The 21,657-nt window shown below is 40.6% G+C and overlaps 2 protein-coding genes and 1 long non-coding RNA gene across 19 annotated transcripts in view; 2 read left to right on the forward strand and 1 right to left on the reverse strand.

Annotated features, from left to right (window-relative positions):
• The window catches only part of SH3D19 (SH3 domain containing 19), a 191,167-nt gene that overhangs the window by 156,722 nt on the left and 12,788 nt on the right, over nucleotides 1-21,657 (reverse strand). The gene's annotated exons all lie outside the window — the stretch shown is intronic.
• LOC309661654 overlaps nucleotides 1-21,657 on the forward strand; it is a 101,576-nt gene that overhangs the window by 65,284 nt on the left and 14,635 nt on the right. The gene's annotated exons all lie outside the window — the stretch shown is intronic.
• LOC309661457 (serine protease 48-like) lies at nucleotides 4,726-19,148 on the forward strand. Its single transcript, XM_082463164.1, is given in 8 exon segments — nucleotides 4,726-5,237; nucleotides 5,486-5,534; nucleotides 7,432-7,810; nucleotides 8,466-8,545; nucleotides 10,686-10,949; nucleotides 10,952-10,994; nucleotides 10,997-11,043; nucleotides 11,045-19,148. Coding segments are annotated over 8 exon segments (1,284 nt in total). The 5' UTR covers nucleotides 4,726-4,971; the 3' UTR covers nucleotides 11,201-19,148.

The following is a 21,657-nucleotide window of genomic DNA, read 5'->3' on the forward strand; positions in this document are numbered from 1 at the left end:
GACCCAACACATTTCTTGATTGCTAACCCAACAATAATGAAATATTTGTAGAGGAGTAATGGAGGTAATAAAGATAAGTAAATACAGGTAAATAGATAAGGAAGTCAAAATTCAATGTTACATCTGCAAAGACACTTTTGAGATCATCAGCTGATTCCAGTGCCTTCACGGTACAACGGGAAAACACAGGCCTTAGGGGAAAGGTGACTTGCCTAAGGTCATGCAGTCTTCCCCATAAAAATGACAGCATAGCTCTGTGGGCTGAAAACCAAAGGCGATTTCTCCAATATGATAGAAGAGTTTAGCTTAGATTTAGAAAGGACTCATAGGTTCCAACTGTCTCTTTAAAAATGGACATTTTCTTACATAACTCAATATCATTATTACACACATCAAGATTAACAATATTTCCTTCATAACATCTAATACCCAGTTAATTATCAAATTTCCTTGCTTGTATCAAAATGTCTTCTTAGAGTTGATTTGCTAAATCAGGATCCAAACAGGGGCCACACACCTATGACTCTTATGTTTCTTTTCACCTAGAGGAGTTTCCCTCCCTTTGTACCCTCACACCATTGACTTGTTATAGAAACCAGTGTTAGTTGTTTTATAAAATGTCCCACATTCTGGATGTGACTGTTAACTTCCTTGGCCTTGTAATTTAACTTACTCCTTCATCCCCTGTATTTGCTGTAAGTGGAAGTAGCTTTAGAGATTCAGGTTTCACTTTTTTGACAAGAAAACTTCATTGGATATTCCTTCACATTACGTCACATCAGGAGGCTCATGTCTGCCTTATCCCACTTGTCATGATGTTAAGATTGAACAGAGCATTCAAATAGTAACAGCCTGAGCTGTTTCATCTAAAACTTTCAACTACTGATAATCATCCCCTGAATCAATTATCTCATAAAGAGCTGTAAGTATTGCTTTCAAATTCTATCACTCCAACCAGTAAGAATTTATTAGCTGAAATTCTTCCCTCATCAACTAAGCCCGTTTTGTTACCCTGAACTACAGTTTGGACAGGAAAAGCAAGATAGCTATTTAATTCTTTCCTTTTACTTCCAATTTTAATAGTAAGGAGCTCATATCTTAGTTACAATAAAGTTTATTTCCAACTAAATTAGAACCAAAAGTACATTTTCACAAAACATTTAAGCAAAAGGGAAAAAAGATCGTGTGAATGACCCAATTAATATGTAAAGAGTTTTCAGTGACCGCAGATTTGTCCAGGGATATAAAAAAGTCCAAAGGTCTAGGACAACCACAGGACCCTCAGAGGGAAAGGAGTGTCTGGTCAAATTTTGTTCCTTTGATAAATCAACAGAAAGACCTGTTCAGACCTTTAGTAACTTTGCAAAAAAGATGATCTTTACTCCAAACATGACTCGAAGGCAAATCTCAAATTGAGGTCTGACTCTTAAAAGCTATATTTAAGTAAGTTGACTAAATAGTTAAAATTGCCTGTGAATACAATAAATTAACTGGAATACCAATTGTGATACGAATAAGGAATCTTTTCTTTGATTAAATGAACAGGACAAAATTGCAGGTTACAATATTAATTTCAGGAAAAAATTAAGGTGAAAAGTACCGAGAGGGTCATCATATGATGATAAAAAGCGCAGCTAGTGGTGGACACATAACCAGAATGAATGGATAAACGACACACGTACAAAACATAGGATGCATAAAACAAAAAACCATTAAAAATGTATGGAGGAGATAACATAAATATAATAGTAGTAGATTTTCACCCCCACCAAGCAGTCACAAATGAAGACAACTAAATCTGAAAAAGACAGCTGTGGCAGTCAGTAAACAAGGAGATGGAAAATTAATTTTTTTTGAAGTGTTCACTTCTAAAATCTGAAAAAATGTATTGAAAGAGGTAAACACCTTACTGTACTGAGATACAGCAAATGTGGCATCCGCCCCACCACAACAGTCCCTGCAGCTTAGCTGGCCATATTCCTTCATCCTCATCATGCACAAGGGCACTTACTGCAGAGACACTTAGTCCACAGCCATGTACCTAAGGGCTGGTAAGAAAAGATCATCTGTTCAAATTCTGCGGAATTTGAACTGAAAATGAGGAAAAACTTGGGTAGTTTATAGTGGGATAGAATGAAAAGACATGGAAAGTGCTGGGCCATCCTGACGGCAGAGGACCAGAGTGAGGATGCCGAACTGCTGCTCTGAGCTCTCGAGCCATCGTGGATCCAGAGCCCCCTGCCAGCTCCAGTCTCCCACCCTGGTCTCCAGTCTGTCCTAGGATAGCTGCAGATGTCCTTGCTACTCTGTTCTCCTTACTGTTCCTCAGATATCTGTATTGGTTTGTTAAGGCTGCCATAACACAGTAGCACAGACTGGGGGGGGGGCTTAAACAACAGAACTGTGTTTTCTCACAGTTCCAGAGGTGAGAAGTCTGAGATCAAGGTGTCAGCATGGTTGGTTCCTCCAGAGGGACGGGAGGCAAAGATCTGTTCTAGGCTTCCTTGACTTGTAGATGGCCGTCTTCTCCCTCTGTATGTGTCCAAATTTCCTCTTCTTGTAAGGACATCAGTCATACTGGATTAAGGCCTACCCTAATGACCTCATTTTACCTTAATTACCTCTTTAGAGACACTATCTCTAAGTACGATCACATTCTAAGGTACTGGGGGTTAGAACCACAACACATAAATTTGGGGTGAGGGGAGACACGTTGCAGCCCATGACAATATCTTTAAAATAATCTCTCTCTGTTTAAGCTAGTTTCATTGAGTCTCTGTTGCTTGTAACTGAATAACACTTACCCAAACAGCTATATTTTCTGGTTTTATTTTTTTAAAATTATTCATGTGTTTCTGTCAAACTTGTCCAAATTTTAAGCTGCAAGAGAGCAACAACATGCTTTAACACTTCACTGAATTCTGCCTCCACAGACCTACTACCCTACAGACTATGGGTACAGAAAACAAAAAAGGCGCAGAGAAGAATTCTGTAGCAGATGCTGTGCTGCATGGCCCAGACCCCCCTTCAGGACTGAAGCGTTCACTTTCCTAGCAACCAGGAGTGTTGGCTGCAGACAGTTCGAAGCCAAGTCCAATTCCAAGAATTGCTGCCAGAGTCGCCTCACCCAAGGTAATGCCCCCTCCCCTGCAGGTAACCTGCACCCAGTCATTCAGAAGTCCAAGGGCTCAGCCTTCTAGCCTCAGTTCAGGGCATCTTTGAAGGGCCAGCCCAGCTCCAGAGCAACCTTTGGGAAAGGCTGAGGCCCCTGTTGCAGATGCATTACATCAACTCTCCCTCTGCCCAATCCTGCTTCCACCCCCCCTCGAGGTGTTCATCCTAAGACTACTCCCCAACAAACTTCTTGCACACAAGTGTCTGTCTTAGAGTCTGTTTCCCAGAAAATCTGACTTGCAGTACGGTCTCTGGCTAACACTGTAAATGAAGATGAAGACAAAAAAATTTAGAAAAAATTAGCCAGGTACTGGGTTAATTTCCTCTTTTTTCATTTCTAGCTTCTGAAGAATCCTGTCCATCTTCCATTTCCTCGCCAGAGACAGGGTTCCATTCCTTTCTGTACCCTCCAACCTGCCCTGGAGGCAGAAGCCTCAGACACCCTGCTCTCCCTGGACAGCAGGGGGCACCGCGAGCCCCAGCTCCGCCCCCTGGGTCCTGCAGCTGCATTTCTCAAGTCTGGTCCCTTCAGCGCCTGGTCAGGGTGAGGGCCAAAGGAGAGGAGGGGGCGAAGCCAAGGATCCAGCTAGGAGGAGAAGCTGGTCCTGCCGCTCTCCTCCGGCTGCTCCCCGGCGGGCCTCGCCCTGGGAGCCTGAGTCCAGAAAGCAGGAGGTGCTGACCCTGAGGACAGAAACATGGGCCCTGCGGGCTGCGTCTTCCTGCTGCCCCTTCTGCTGGGCGAGCCCCTGAGGCTGGGGGTGGAGTGGAGAGCAGGAGGCAGAGGTTTCTTGGCTCAAGAAGTTACCATATAGAGTAACAGGACACTCCACCCACGGGATGTGACTTCTGAATGGTGTGGCCTGCGAAAGTCCTGAGGGGACCCTCTGTGCCAGGCCCCAAGCAGTCCAAGGCTCATGGATATAGAAGTAAACACAAAGATCCCCGCCCCTGGGGGGGCTTATAGTCAATGCACATATCAAATATGTGAATTATAAGGCAGGTTAGAAAGCAATAAATACTGTGACCGGAGAGGGGTGTCTAAGGTACAGGGACACTGTCACTTTAAATAGGGTGGTCAAGGAAGGTTTCACTAAGAAGAAGCTATTTGAGCAAAGACTTGAAGGAGATGAGTGATTTAGCTAAGAGGATTGAGGGAAAGAGCATTTCAGGCAGAGGGAACTGGAAGTACAAACGCCAGTCAATGATTTCAGGAATAAGCTTGTTCATTTATTTTTCTGGCCCACAGTGATTTAAAAGCCGGGTAGGCTGAGAGCAGCAAAAAGATAACAGGTAGCAAGAAAGAAAGATATACAAATACTGCAAAATGCTAGTTCAGTTCAAGAAAACATGACAAAAGTAAATAGCTTATAAACCTCAAAATCATCTGAAGGCATTAATGTATTTACAACCTCACATGCTTGATACTCCTGATGGCAGCCATGCATCATCAAGTAAAAGTTAAATTATGTTCCATGTATGCTGCTAAAAAAGTTACGTAAGTAAGTATGTAATTATCAAGAGTACCACTAATGAAAAAAAAAAAAAAAGATTACCGCTAATGGGTAGATATTTATAAAAATTTGGCCTTTAACACCCATCTGAGAAATTTAAGTAGGTAGAAAGCCTCTCTATTCAGTGAATCTGGATATAAGAGGTGTTGTTATATGCTAATGATACGGTGTACTTGTTTTAGCGTCTTGCCTATCCTTTTCTTTCCAAAGGAAACCTCTGCAGTCAGGTGAGTGGTCTCCCCTTGGGCCCAAGACTGCTGGGCTTGGAACTGGAATAGGATGGAGTATGGAGGCTCGGGAGGACTCAGGTCCCAGGAATGGATGGGAGTTTGGAGATGATAAGATGGGGATGAGGAGAACAGCACAACCGGACTCCCATGCTTCTCTCTTTCCTCTTTCTCTAGGGTGCGGACGACCTGTATATTCAAGCCGTATTGTGGGTGGTGAGGACTGGCCTTGGCAGGTCAGCCTGCACTTGGGCGAGTCCCACGTCTGTGGAGGTTCCCTCATCAGTGACAGGTGGATACTGACAGCAGCACACTGCCTACACAGGTGAGTTCTAGCTGGTGCCTGGCACACAGAGAGGTTCCCGATAAATATTTGAATGAACCCATGAATGAGCCAACAGACTAAGGAAAGTGCCAAGATGAACAGGCAGAAGGAGACCTAGGTCATCTTGGACTAGGGGACAGGGCATGGAGGTAGAAAAAAAAATGATGAAAATAGTCACTATATTAGAAGCTTTGCTTACTTTTCACCACATCACTTCCTAAACACCAGTCAGGGAATTTTGTCTTAAGCTGCTTTGGGTCACAAACACAATCTCTGAGAGAAGCAAGGTACCATGTGGTGAGTAGCTGTAGAGAGAGGCACATGTAAAACTGATGTCTCCAGCCAACAGCTAAGGAAGACGTGACAGACCCTCCTGAGTCGGGCCTTGAGATGACACTGCAGCCCACCCTGAGTGCAGCCTGGTCAGAGGCACCCAGATCCTGATCCACAGAAACTGTGAAATGTTTGCTGTTCTAAGCCTCTAAGCTTTGTGGTAACTTGTTGTGCCACAGGAGATGACATATATACAGAAATCAAAACGACAGGACTTTTCAATAACAAACTGAAAGCTCAAAGAAAATAGAGTAATAACTTCAAAATGCTGAGAGAATTCCAACTAGAATTCTGCTCATATTTACAAATGATCAATCAAGTGTGGGAGAGAAATAAGACATTTTCAAATATACAAAGCAGAAAAAATATTACCCCTCATGCACATTTTCTCAGGAAGCCATAGGAGAATGCGCTTCACCAAAATAAAGGGTGGGGCGGGGACAGGAAAACATGGGATCCAGAAAAAACAGAATACAACACAGAAGAAAATCCTCAAGAAAATCATAAAGAAAAGTACCAAGGTTGGAGTTAGAGGGCAGAGGGCTTTAAAAAAAAAAAAAAAAGACTTCCCTGGTGGCGCAGTGGTTAAGAATCCGCCTGCCAATGCAGGGGACACGGGTTTGAGCCCTGGTCCAGGAAGATCCCACATGCCGCGGAGCAACTAAGCCCGTGCACCACAACTACTGAGCCTGCGCTCTAGAGCCCGTGAGCCACAACTACTGAGCCCGTGTGGCACAACTACTGAAGCCTGCACGCCTAGAGCCCGAGCTCTGCAACAAGAGAAGCCACTGCAATAAGAAGCCTGCGCACCGCAATGAAGAGTAGACCCCGCTCACTGCAACTAGAGAAAGCCCGCGCGCAGCAACAAAGACCCAACGCAGCCAAAAAAATTAATTTTTTTTTTAAAAGGATAGTATTGATAAAAAGCCTAACAGGTGTCAACATATTGAGAGATTTACACTTCTGGCAGACAGTTTGGGGAACAAATAATGAGTCAGTGATAGGTACATAGAAAACTAAAAAAACAAAGAAGTGAGACCACATTATTAACTCCAGGAGAAGCAAAAAGTTTTACAAGAAATCTCATTATGGTACTCAATATGGCCTCATAGTGAATAATGTTTTCATAGTCACAAGAACATACATACTAAATACTGATCTAACAAAAAGTTATATTAGATGAGGAGGATGGTGAAAAGGAAGTAGGGAGTTGGCAGTAATTGTTGGGTCAATCCTCACCTTCTACAGGAGGAATACAATATTCTAAAACTGAAAGAAAAAAATTAATGGCAATATATAGGGTTTCCTGAAAACACTAGGGAAAATGCTAAAAGAAAGAGCTAAGAGTTGAAAGTGATTGCCTTTGGATAGCATGAATTGAGGGCAGTAGGGCAGAGAACTTCTGTTATTTATTTATTTTGTAAATCTGATTAAACTATTGAACATTTAAATTACATATATATCATATATACATATATATGAACTTTGGTGGTTATATTTTGCTTTAATTTTTTAATTTAGAAATAAAGGTCTAGTGCTCAGAACTCAAAAGTGAAAATAAAACAACAATGACTGTTAAGCATATAGGCTATGGCTGAAACCACGGAAAATAGTAGAAGTGAATAAGAGAACCAGGGAAAAAATACAGGACAAAACTCTGGCCATAATCATATAAAAGGAGACCACAGAAACAGCAGACAACAAAAGAAAGAGTGATCAGGGAGTGAGGGAAGGAGAAAAGAAGACAAACCAACCCTATGCCAAGTTGGAAGCAGCCTGGTTAATTCCAAGTCTGTTACCCTCCTTTCTTACCTAAAGACTTAGTGCTACACACAGGCAGCTTGTTCTGACCCAGCTGTAGCACAAAAGCATGCTCCACTTTTATTCTCCTCTTTCTCTTCCCCTTAGGCGCTGGATTCCTTTCTCATATACTGTGTGGCTGGGATCAACTGACATAGGCCATTCAAATACAGGCGTGAAGTATCATGTGTTTCGAATTGTCATCCATCCCAAACACCACGGTACCACAGCAGACATTGCCTTGTTGAGGCAGTTCTCTAGAGTCACCTACAGTTCTTCCATCCTGCCCATTTGCTTGTCCAGTGTCAAAAAGCAGTGGGCAATCCCAGACTCTTGCTGGGTGACTGGATGGGGAAAAGCAGAAGATGAAGGTGAGAATGGGAAGAGAAAGGGGTTGTTTTATATATCACCTTCTTGTACCCATTCCAGAATATTCATATTCTAGGCATTTCATTACTATGGCAAATATTTTCAACAAAACCAGACACTATCTGAAAGTCTTCAAATAAAATGTTTGCTTATTTATATGTTTATTTACTCTTATATCCTGCCTAGAGTCTGGCTATAGCAGCAAGAAAAGATACTAACAATTTATTTATTTATTTTTTTAATACTAACAATCTAAACACACAATTACCTCTCTGAAACAGAGGTTAACAAGCCTGATGTAAGGTTGGAAAGAGTCTAGTACTTTAAATCTGTTTTTAAAGTGTTGTGTTGTGTCAACTCTTTCCCAGGATAGAGTAAAGACAGGAAATGATCTGGGAGCAGAAAAATGAGAAAGGAAAAAGTTTTAGAATACTGTAGAATACTCACATCTTTACTTAATCAAAATATATCAGCACTTCTCTTTATTTAGAACATTAGGAATGCCCCACGTGGCACATTAGAAAAGCCCCAAACAAATAGAATTTTGAATTATCCATTGTTTTAGATTAACTGTACCAAAAAAACTCTTCCATTAGCCAACACGATTGGAAAGTGACTGTGTTCTGCTTTTGGATTCCCATTCAGAGATGTCTATATATCAGGACTGAATGTTGTCCCTGTACCTTTCCAGGCTGCTTTTCCTTTCACTCCTATTTATCTCTACAGATTCTGACTACCCTACCATCCTCCAAGAAGCAGAAATACCCATCACTGAACACCAGCATTGCGAAAAAATCTACAACCCGGTGGGTTAGCTACTGCCACAGACAGAGCCGGTCATCCAGGAAAGCATGATTTGTGCTGGTGATCTTGAGAAAAGAAAGGATACTTGCCAGATCAGGGTTTGCTCTTGAAATTTTTTTATTTTAACATGAGATCTTAATTTGGATCCAGGTTTGCCCATCTGTAAACAACAGTGAATTGGGAATCAGGAGACAAATGTTCTGACAATAATTCTTGTGTTAACCTGGATAAGTCACTTAATCTTTATCTATTAATTTAATCTCTTCAACTACTGATCTAGAGCAATGCTAACCACTGGTGCTTGGATTTTCACAGTCTCATATGTTTTTATAAATATATTAAGAGGTTGACATAGAAGTGCCAAGTTTTTAATTTTTTGAAGTAAGAAACATTTCATTGTACACTTAAAAGATGTCATTCCATTGTCTCCTGATCATCACTGTCTGATGAAAATTCAGCAGTCATTTGTGTCTTCCTCCACTGGGTGTGATGTGTTTTGTTCTGGTGGCTTTCAATACATTTTCCTTCATATTTGATTGTTAGAAGTTTGAATGTCATGTCCTGGGTATGATTGTCTTTGTCTTTATCCTATTTGGGATTCACTGACGTGTTTTTTTAATCTACTCTTTTACCTTTCATCAAAACTTGGGAAATTTTCATTCATAATTACTTTAACTATTATTCTGCCTCATTTCTCTCTTTTCCCCTTCTGGGTGAAACAGAAAATTTGTAAGTTACAACTTTTGATATTTTCACACAAGTCCCTGATATTTTATTTTTACCTTTTTCTGTTTTTCAAATTGGATAGTTTAAATTAATCTATATTCAGAATCATTGCTTCTTTTTCCTGCCATCTACATTTTACTGTTAAGTTCATCTAGTGAAATTTTTATTTCAGATATTTTATTTTTTCGTTCTGGAATGACCATTTGGGTTTTACTTCCTCCTTCCCTCCCTCCCCCTCTCTCTCTCTCTCTCTCACGCATTTTTCTATATCTCTGCCACAATTTCCTGTCTGTATATTCATTATTTACAAATCAAACAACAATGAGACACAACTTCACACCCAGGAGGATGGCTATAATCGATAGATAATAACAAGAGTTGGCAAGGAATGTGGAGAAATTGGATTCTTCACGTACCTAGTGAGAATGTAAGATGGTGCAGCCACTCTGGAAAACCTCAAAAGGTTAAGTATGGACTTACCATATGATCCAGGAATTCCACTCCTAAGTATATACCCCAAGAGAAATGAAAAATACATCCATATAAAAATCTGTACATGAATATTCATTACAGCATTATTTATAATAGCCAAAAAGTGAAAACAACCCAACTGACCATCAACTGATGATAACAAAATGTGGTATGTCAATATAATGGAATATTATTCAGCCATAAAAAGGAATAGAGTACTTACACATGCTATTGACATAACATGGATGAACCTTGAAAACAGTACGCTAAGTGGAAGAGGCCAGACATAAAAGGTCATATATAGTTTCATTTATACAAAATATCCATAATATGCAAATTCACAGAGGCAGAAAGTAGGTAACTGGTTGGCCTAAGGCTGGAAGGAATGGGAGGAAATGAGGGTGACTGCTAAAGGGTACGGAGTTTTTTGGGGGGTGACAAAAATGGGTTGTGGTAATGGTTGAGCAACACTGTGAATATACTAAAACTGAACTTTAAATGGGTGAATTGTACAGTATGTGAATTATATCTCAATAAAGCTGTTACAAAAAAATAGCAAGATTGAGAGATACATCACCAACTACTATCACCACCATTTTATATAAGAAAGCATTATCTTAACACTAAAAAAGGCAATAAGAACCTAAAAATAGAAAAATAAGGACAGTTCATTCAACTGAATGAATTTAGTGAAAAACTCATCATATTTATTTCTTTTCAATCACAGACGAGTATTTTGAAACTACTGATATATTTAGCTAAGGTCTCTGCCAATTTCAGATTCTATGATTCTAAATTTCCATGTCAGTGGGAAGTCCAGCTCCCTCCGGATTTTTACAGCTCCATGGGCTCCATTGCCCCATTCGAAGGAACCTCCACCCCTGTGACCACTCTCCTCTTCATGGTCCTTCTTCACTATGCTCATGACCTTTATCTCTTCCTTAGGGTGATTCTGGAGGGCCTCTGTCATGTCATATTGATGGTATATGGATCCAGATAGGATTGTCAAGCTGGGGAACAGGATGTGGTCTTTCTTTTCCTGGAGTCTACACCAATGTGACCTACTACCAAAAATGGATTATGTCCATTATCTCAAGAGCTGAGGTCTTGGATGCCAACAACCTGGACCTAGCTGACTTCTTGCTCCCTACTGTACTGCTCTCTCTGGCTCTCCTGGGACCCTCCTGCGCCTTTGGGCCTCACATTTTACCGGGAGAGTAGGCAGTGTAGCTGAAGCTGCTGGCCAAGTACAGGGCTAGGAAGGAATGCGTGGAGAAGAAGCCCCAGGGGCAGAGAACTCACGAGGAGAGTCGCTGGGAACTCTGGATGACTTCATTAAAATACGGAGAAATGATTTTGTTTTTGAGGTTCTTGATTCTGGAAGTAGGTTTCACTGGCTGGAATGTGAACAACTGAGAAATAAGAATGCCACTTCTGTGCATGGCATTCTTTGTCCCTGACTATGCATCTTGCAAGGCAGGAAGGATGCCTTCCATGAAGAAGTATTTACAGACACAAATGAAATGGTGACAGAAGAAGGCAACAAAAAAAGTATCTGGGAAGGCAAATGGGAAGGTCCTCAAGAAAGTACATTAAGGGTTTACTTCGTGCCCATAGGTTGCATTATGAGCATCTTACCTGGTCTATCTTTCTCTACTTTCTCTGCTCTTTGTGCTTCCCCTCTGTAACAAGGCGTAAATAAGAAACCCATGTATGTAGTTCAGCTCTGAGTATTTCTGAAATGTTTACTTTTTGAAATACCTACCACCAAAAATGGATTAATGCAATAATCTCAAGAGCTGAGGTTTTGGGTTTCAATAATCTGGACCTATCCAGGTTAATTTTACTTCTTAATAAAGTACTTTAAATGTTTATAAGGAAAAGATTATTTCTCTTGCTTAACTAGCATGCTTCTTTTTGTTGAACAATCATGTGACCTATACTATTTCCTTTTCTGTCTAGGCTTCAGGAGGTCAGAGCTAAGTTTTATACATGATTTCAGTCATTATCTTTATCCTATACTATCTGGCATATAATTCTACTCATACTCCTTTTTATTTCAATCATCCTTCATTTCTCATTTGAATGAATTTAAGTTTTGTTGCATCTGTGTCTTTTGGGGTAAGTCAACTTTCAAAAACGATGTTTTTGGATAAATAAATACATTTAACAGGAAGTGAGGGTAGGTTTAGAAAGTTAAAGTCCTTGCTAACCCTGAACCTCACCTCTCCTCTAGGCTGCCACTACAGCCTCCCAACTGCTGTTCCCATGTCCTTACCGTCACTCACACCTATGCTCAAGTGCATTTGTTCTCCACAGAATTCAGACTAGTGTTTTAAAAATAAAGATTTTTAAAATGCTTTTCTCCTCCTTTCTCCTGTTTAGCACACTTCAAAGGCATCCCATTGCTCAAAGAATAAGAACCAAGGTCCTTAACAGGACCTACAAAGCCCTGCTGGACCTGATCCCAGGCTGCCTCGTCAGCCTCATCTGGCCTCACCCCACCTGCTCTCTACACTCTCACTTCCTCAGATGCTCCAGAAGCCCCTTCTCAGCACCAGACCTCTGTATCTGCTATTTCCTCTTCCCCGCTGTCTTTGCATGGTTAAGTCTTACTGATCTCAGTTCACTCTTCACTTCCTCAAGGAAACTGTTCCCAGCTCTCCTGACGAGAACAAATCCCCCCAATATACAGTCTCGCACTACGGTGTCCTCCTTGATAGGACTCAACACAGGTGTAATTTAACATTCATTTGTGTAACTGTCTAATTAATGTATGTCTGTCTTACCAAAATGCAATGAGGTCCATGAGAGGAAGAATTTTTGCTTTTGCCAACCATTATATTCCAGTCTCAATAAGTATTTGTTGAATGAGTGAATGAATGAATGAGAAGTAAACACACAATCTCTTTGTCTCCCCCACTAAGGACCTTTTGTTTACTGAGGTAGCCCAGAACCTGGCACAATGTCTTATACAAAGTAGGTTTTCAAGTACAGGTTAAATAAAAGGATGAAGGAAAGAATGTTTTGGCCCCATTCTCTTTCTTACCTCTCTCCACCTATAAGGCACAAAGGAACAAACAGTACACAAAGCAGGTGAACTGAAATCTTTCTCAGAGACAATAATTCAAGCTAAGCAAGCTCTGGAATGATACAGAGGGCAAAGCAAAATGGCAGCTGAGAGAAAAGAAAAAGAGAAAGGAGGGGCAAGAAAGGAAAATGGAGGAGAAAGGACAGACTAAAATCAAGAACTGGAGAAGAACAAATAGGAAGAGAAAACACACAAATGTATGAGCCAGAATGACACGGCAAGGGGGCATAAAGAAGGTCAAGAAAGCCAAAACACTGCTTCCTATCATTCCTCCAGACCCTTAGGAAGCAACTGTTCCACAGCATGGGAATCTGACAATATTTTTCTCCTGAACCAAGAGTTGAAATGTAAACCTTTTGGAGAGACCAGGCCATTCAAGTGGGAAGAAAGGGATAACTATAGAAGAAGACCACATGACCCCACCACTGACCACATGACCTGACCACTACTGGCTGGACTTACTAGGGATGAGCACTTGACTTAAGAGCTGCCTAGCGGGTAGGGGGGCAGGTTGGCCTAACATCTTACCCAACAGATGCACTAAATACTGGACAACCCAACAGACCCCTTCTCATGGGAAGTCTGAAAATGGGCCCTAGAGTATGTCAGTGTGCAATCAACAATATTAAGTGCCCACCACGTTCCAGGCATGTTCTAGGTACTGAGGATACCACAACATATACAGTGCACCAAGCCTGCCTTCAAGGAGTGTACATTCCAGTGGGGGAGAGAGACAATAACCAAATGCAAAATACAGTCCTCCCTCAGTAGCCACTGGGGTTTGTTCCAGTACCTCCAGGGATACCAAAATCTGCAGATGCTCAAGTTCCTTATATAAAATGGCATAGTAAGCTGACCCTCCAAATCTGTGGGTTCCACGTTCGTGGATTCAACCAATCCCACAGATGCAAAACTCTGGTTATGGAGTGCCAACTGTAAATGTTTATTATAATGTCAAGTACAAGAAAGTCTGATAAAGGAAGGTAACACAGAAGCAGCAGATAAGGTATCAGGGTGGGGGACTCCACTTTAGGTCGGGTGGTCAAGGAAGTTTCTCTAAGGAGGTGACATTTACGGAGGCCCGCATGAAGGAGGGAAGCAAAACAAATACCTAAGAACCTTCCAGGTAGACAGAACAGCAAGTACAAAGGTCCTGAGGTGGGAGGATGAGTTAGCACACGGCTGTGTGCGTGTGAGTTAGAACAGAGGTCACGGCTGAGTGGAGGCGGGGGGACAGGGCTGGGAATTGGGAGCAGAGGGGGAGCAGTGCCCTAGGAGCCGCAGTAAGGGCTCTGAATCGCATTCTCAGTGGGATGGAAAGGTATTGAGGGCTGAGAGCAGGGGAATGATCAAAGAATAGAAGAAAAGAAGGTCCCACACCACTGCTCATGGGAGTCCGCAGAGGCTGTGAGGGAGCTAGGATGGTAGACAGGGGAGCTGGATGGTAGCAGAATTAGACAATGAGCAGAGAGAAAGACAATCAACCCCAGTCAGCTAACAAGCAAAACACTAGAGGACTATGGCACCTGAACATCAGTGAGGAAGGTTCGATTCCAGGAGGCTGTGGGCTGTTTCTTGTTTTCCCTGTCCCCTACCTGCACCACCCTTATAATAAGGCCCCGTGAACCAAGGTGAAGAAAGGCACAAGCCCAAGTTTTTTACCATCTACTTTATAATTCATCACTAAGACACCTACCTTACTTCCTATTTGTTTTTTCCCTTCTTACCCAGAGCAATATTCTTCTCATTCCTTCCTCCCATTTCCACCTCAAGGCCTTATTTAAATCTGTCCTCTATACCTGGAATGCCCTTCTCTTGTATACCTCAACCCAATCAATCTGTTGATTAGAAAAGGAGGCAGTGAATATCTGAAAAACACACTGAAAGGACCCTAGGAAATGGTTTTAAAAACTAACAGGGAATGGGTGAAGTATACGGTATGTGAATTATATCTCAATAAAGTATTTTTTAAAAAACTGAGCAGGGAAGTTTTTTTCCTGCTTATACAAAAAACAACTAGTCTATGGTGTATTTAGGGCTTTCTAAAGATCTTCTAAATAATTCTTGTGATTGTATTTCAAGAAAAAGCTCAAACTAACTACATACATTTTCTGTTTCCATTGCTAAAACACAAAATATAAAGCTTAACCCAATATATGAGTACAGCAACTGGTAACACATGACTGGAGGACCAAAAAATCAATAAACATTTGTATTCACAGAACTAAAATGTCACACTTACTGGTAACGAATTTAGTCTACACCACCACTGACCAAATGAGGAGAAAATTAATAGGAACAACTTTACATCTTATTTTGGAGGTGGGCTCAATAGCCTTTCTGCCTTAAAAATCTATTTTAATTTGCAGAATACTTTATTCCTTGGAATATCTGCTTTAATATGCTCCAATTTTCATTTTCTTGTCCTGAGGAATTTTAATTAAGGTTGGATTTGCTAAGGTCACATTTAACAAATAAAGCTATACACTAAGGCTGCTGAAATCCAACCAGAACTTTTTTTCCCCCAAAAGTGAGGAAATATAGTTATTTCCAGATCTTCTATTTATATAACAAATAGACTATTTCAAGTAATCACCCATTTTTTTATTTCATTAAACTGTAAAGTCACCCCCAACATGTGGCAATATTACAGAAAAAGGATTCAGAATAATAATAAAATGTGGAAGCTTTATTTTTACATTATTTCAACAATGGGTATTTTACCTTTTCAGATGCTTGGTTTCATTCTGAAGCTATAATATTCTCTACACCAAATTTGACTACGTACAGTTTACATACTAGAAATCAGTTGCCTGAGAATTCTGTTAAACATGATCCTTCTTCAGGAAGGAAGGGAAGGGAAGGAGTCATTCAAAATAACCAGAGATTAATTTTATTCCTTACAATCAATAATTGAGAGGAAATGTTCACTGTCATAAGAATAAAAAAAGACTGAAATCTTTAATGGAAAATTCTAATTGCTTTCCAGGATAATTATCCTCAACCAACGCAAATTCTCTCCACAGTGTCTTCTACCATGTAAGTCTTCACTTCCCATCTCCATGTGGTTGGAATAAAGTGACTGAGGTCTAGTCCGGTGGCTCTTTGTGCCACTCTTATGACACCTAGCCCACACTGCCCTGTACCATAATTAACTTTGATAATTAACACCCAGGAGTGAAAAGAATAGGATGGGATGAGGCCTTAAGGCTCCAAAATGCTAAAGGCATCCTGATTTTAGTGGAAATTAGTGAGAAGAGGACAGATTCTAGACACAGTTGGGTAGGACTGTGATAACATTTTGATTGGATCCAGATGTGATTCGATGGATTGGATGTGGGTGATGGGAGTGAGGGTGGTAACTGGAATAGGAGGATGGGAAAGATAAAGATTTGAAAAGAGGAATCAAGAATGACTGCTAGGTTAGTGGCCTGAGAATGGCCATACTATTAAATGAAATGAGGAAGGCTGGAGGAGGAACAGTTTGCTGGGCTATCAAATGCAGTGATAGGCTGAATAATGGCCCCCAAGGATGTCCCTGTCTAATCCCCAAACCTGTGAATATGTTACATTACCTGGTAAAAGCAACTCTGCACATATGATTAAGTATTTTGAGATTTGGACATTATCCTGGATTATGGGTGGGCCCAATATAATCACAAATCTTTTTAAAGAGGAACGCAGGACAGTCAGAGTCAGAGATGTTTATGAGACTATGCAGAAGGACGGAAGCAGAAGGAAGAGAGGAACAAAGATGCTATGCTGCTGGCTTTGAGGATGGAGCAAAGGGCCACAAGCCAAGGAGTGCAGCTGGCCTACAGAAATTTTAAAAAGGCAAACATGATTCTCCCTTAGGCCTGGAGATAAAATGCAGCCCTACCAACACCTTGATTTTAGCCCAGTGAAACTGATTCCAGACTGCTGGCCTCCAGAACTGTAGGACAATTTGTAGCAATTTGTTAACAGCAGCAATGGGAAACATACATACATGTTAGATTTGAGATGTCTATTAGACATACAAGTAGAGATGTTGAGGAGGCAGTCTGGAGCTCAGAGAGGGCAGGACTAGAGAAAAAAACCAGAAGAATCTGTTTGAATTATGGACCCTCTTTCCCACATTACTCTAACCCTGCAGCCCAAAAAAGCACTCATGTACAAACACAACATTTTTTCATGAAATTTCAAGATGGTCAAGAATCTCTACATTCGTGGAACCTCTAGAATAGTGTAAGTAATCACAAAGCAGCCTGTTCTAACTCTGATGATTGTTCCCTCCCTAAGGAGGAGGAAACCAAGTAACTCTTCATTAAAAAAAAAAAAAAATCTTTTTAAAAATATTCTTTTTCCTAATTCTGCTTATTAAAAAAAACCCCACAATGTTACAGAAATATCTAACATAGGAAGTTCAAATCCCCATGTACCGGCTGTGTTCATCACTATCACCCTTTACATGTTCTCCTCTTGCTTAAAGATGTGGCCAACATACCTCTGACACCTTTCTAAATGTTTATACAGATATACAGGTTTTTTTAACCTTGTTTTTTTCTTTGATTAAGCTTGGTTTTTAAAATTAGCTTATGATAACAGAAAGCTGGTTACAACAATTGCAAAGCTTCAGAGTTGAGACTTTCGATTCGTTCTATTAAAAATTCCACATAACTAGGCTAGATAAAAAGAAGGATAGCAGTTGGTTGATCAAAGAAATTTTGTGTCAATGAATTTTAAATAATGAAAACATTTTTGCCTGAAAAATTAAAATCACTAGATCATCTTCAAAGGCAAGTATTTGGATTTCTCCTATCCCCCTATGAGTTCAATGAAGCTATTTTTATTTCTGAAACAGAGAGCTAACATGAAAGACCTAGAGGAGATAGTATTTTTTAAAAATGCATTTGCTTCACATTCTTTTTGTCCAAAGTTGCTGAGTTGGTATCATAAGGAAAAATATGTTAGCTCACTTAAAGAGGGCCAATAAATGACCAGTTCCAAAATGGGCACATTTTAAACTTCTAAAAACAGGTCACAAAGAAAGTAAAACAAAACAGTGTCAACCCGTCTTTCTTTGGAGCCGATCTGGCTTATCCAAGCCCTTCCAAGAAGGAGCAATCCACTGAGCATCAGGACAGGAGAATCCTCAATACTGCACACAGTCAGCTTTGCACAATGCTTTTATCAAGCATTTGAATCTCTACAAGTGAAAAACATCTACCAAATACTATGTGAGTTCATAAAGTATGCTCTAGAAAAATCTTTCTAGAAGAAAGATTATATTCTTCTGGCCATGAATGTAAGCTAAGTATAAGAGGACAGACCTGGGAATTCCCAGAAAAAAAATAAAGGAAAAAAAGGTTCAAGGCCATGCTAAGAAATTTGAGCTTATTTAAGGGGAAGATTAAATAAGACATTGAACGGTTTTAATGCAGAATAACATGATCAGTTTGCATTTTAGAAAAATCACTTCAGTGGCTGTGTAGACAATGGATTACAGACAAGCAAGTCAGGAGGTAGAAAGGCTAGTTAGTTACAAGGCTGTTGTGAATGGTGAGAGATGCCTGGACAAGGATGGTAGCAATGGGGATGGAGGCAAGAGGACTTAGTCAAGGGCTACCTAGGGGATGTATTCAATAGACTCTGGTAACTGACTGGTTAGATATAAGTAATCATGGGGAGGGACGAAGTTAAGAACTTCACCCAGGTTTCTGGCTGGGGCAACTTGAGTTGTGTCATTATATGGAACCTTGGAGAAGATAGCTTGGGGGTGAGAATTATAAGTTAAAGACATCAGGAGTCTATAAAAGAGAAATCCAAACAGATATTACATTCTTACAATGAGCATTTATTAAATAAGCACATTGAGAGATTCAGAATATATTCCAAAAGCTCAACGGGCCAATTTCTAGTTACTTGTTAATTGCAGAGAGTTCATGAAAAATATTACACACAAAGAATTCTGAAACCAAGTTTTGGCCATTAGTTTCAGTCTGCTCACACCAGGGAACCCTTAAGGAGGCTGAGGTAGATGGCGCTGTTCCCGGTGTTCCACAGCTCTCCCTGCAGAAGGATGAGCCACCCACTCAAGGTACCAGGTGACTTGCAGGGCGTCCTACAGAAGGATTATCCTTCCCTGTACCACTAACATCCAGTTGGCTAAAGAAATGTGAGTAGAAGTAATATATGCCACTTCTGAGCAGAAGTTTTAAAAGCTGACACATCGTTTGTCCATTGCTCCTTTTCCCAGTTAGGAACTGCTCCTCCAGCCAGGATCCCAGAATGAAGAAGACAAGTGAGGCTGAGCTGCAGCTCACCAGCTGGATATACCTGTCATAAGATACCGAGCTTCAGAGGTTGTTTGTAACCACAGCATTAACAAAATATGCCAGACGTATGGTGGATATAGGTGTTTAACAAATAACAATGTACGATTTGTATTTCCCCTCCTCCAGTTGAATTTTTCTGGTGATCTGCTACGAAGCAATCTGATGGGAAAAAAGAAATAGTTGGCCCAAGTATCCCAAAACTGAAACAGAGAATTTTTAAGCTGAAAGAAAAGCTGATAGTCTGGAGTCAGCAAACTTCTCCTGTTAAGGGATAAACAGTAAATATTTTAGGCTCACAAGCCACACAGACTCTGTTGCAACTACTCAATTCTGCATATACGGCACAAAAGCAGCCATAGACAATATATAAAAGAATGAGCGTGGCTGTGTTCCAATAAAACTTTATTTACAGAAACAGGCAGTGAGCCAGATTTGGTCCACAGGGCTATGGTTTCCAGATCCCTGGTCTAAATCCTTCATATTGTCAATGAGGAATCTAAGACCTAGAGAGATTAAATCAAGGACATACAGCTGGCTGGTGGCAAGTTGAGCATTACAATGCAGGTCTCCTCAACCTACTGCTTTAGAACAGGTTCTGTTGCATCACAACTTGGAGATGAAATACACAGCAAAAAATAAGGCGGAGGACGCTAAGGGTAGGTTTTGATTATGTTAAACAGCTTTCAACAGTGTGGTTATAAATGAGGATTTGCTTTTCAAGTGATTATGGCTTTCATAAAAACAAGTGAATGTCATAAGATAGAATAGGTGAACGAATGATAAATTAGCCAGTGTTTGAAAAATGATCTTCAGAGGAAACGCAATTATATACTTCCTTCCTACTATCATTTTCTCCAATACTTATCAATCATTTCTTTTATCAACAGGACAGCATTTGCTACGATCATTGCAGTAACTCATCTTAAGGCAAAACAGGTTTAAAAACATACCACAAAATGAGCAACAAATACACTAGACCAGCAGGCAATTATTTCACATGGTATTTTTAATTTATTTTCCTTTCTTTTAACTTCCAAAGTAATACTCATTGGAGGAAACTCAATACAGAAGTATATAGAGTTACACACTCCACACCCTCCTCAATTCCACTCCCCAGTGTTAACACATGACTGATTTATATCAGGAGAGTGCAATAAAGCTACCTTCTCTGAGTCATTCTTTTAAAAACAAAGAGGAATATAGGTTTCCTGACCAGATATCCCTTGAAAATCATGTTTTAAAAAGCAACAGACAGGTTAGGTGTGGTCTGTGGCCTGGAATTGAGAAAAGCAAGCTGCCTATGCAGGGTTTAAATGGAGGGTCTTGACCCCAGCGCTGTAACCAGATGAGCGGGGCTCCTCAAATACCTCGATGATGCTACTGTAGGATGTGCAAACACTTCAGAAACGAGTAAGACTATCCACACTTTCTCTTTCGGTGTTTTATTGGGAAAACTTGGGCCAATTTGCTCATAAAAAGACCAACAATCTTAATCAGTTTTTCTTTTAATCCATACTTGAGGGACATCAGTGACAATGGCAGAGTAAAGAATTCCAAAAGTCTGTCCTCCGTAAAAGCAATTAAAAACTGGCAGAAACTGGCAGAATCAACCCTTTTTGAACACTGAAAACTAACCAAAAGCTTGCAGCAACCACTTGATGCACTTAAGTACAGTGAAACACGTAATCAAGGAAAACTAGCTGGGTTTTGGTTGCAGTAGCAAGTTTTGTGGCATTTTAACTTACCCTGGTCCCATCCCCCATTCTCCAGCTAGTGGAAGCCTTGAAAATAATAGCCTGCCCTCTTGGTACTGGTACCGGTACCGGTACCAGTACCAGTACCAGAGGGAGCAGAAAAGACCTCATTCACAAAGAATTATAATAATTTGTTTTGACTTGTCCGGTGGAACCCTGGAAGACCAGCACAAAAGACTTGCCTTTATCTTGCCTAACTCAGAACTCTCCTAAAAAGTGGCTAGCTCGAGAAAACTTATTGAAATCATTTACAGGCAAATAAATATATTTGTTGCGGCTGCATGAGGCAATGGATAATAGTTGGGGCAAACAACAGACTAACCAAAGAAGTTGGGGGGAAAGGCTGAAGGATGAGATGCTTTGGGAAATAAGGGCTTTGAAAAGCTCCCACATATTCCTAGGAATCTAGAAGTCCATGTGCATTCCCAGGGTGAGTGCACGCTCAGAAAGAATCTGAGAGGGCGCTAACCTCTCAGCTCTGGCTGAACTACAGGCTCTGCACAAGCAGAAAGTGAAGGCTAAGGTTAGCTGTACTCTGCTTGGCTGAGTGTTGAAGGTGTGCTGTGATACACACACAGAGCCCCCCTGCAAAGACTGGGAGATTTTTTTTTTTGGTTCTAGGCATTTAAGGAAAACTCTGTCCAATCACTAGCTGACCACGAAACTAATGAAACTGAGACTTCAGTGCCACACATCACACAAAAATTACACACTCTACAAAATTAGTTTAGAAAAATCACTAGACAAGCAACAAG

Source organism: Balaenoptera physalus (assembly GCF_965194825.1).
Source record: "Balaenoptera physalus genome assembly, chromosome: 5".
Lineage (NCBI taxonomy): Eukaryota > Metazoa > Chordata > Mammalia > Artiodactyla > Balaenopteridae > Balaenoptera > Balaenoptera physalus.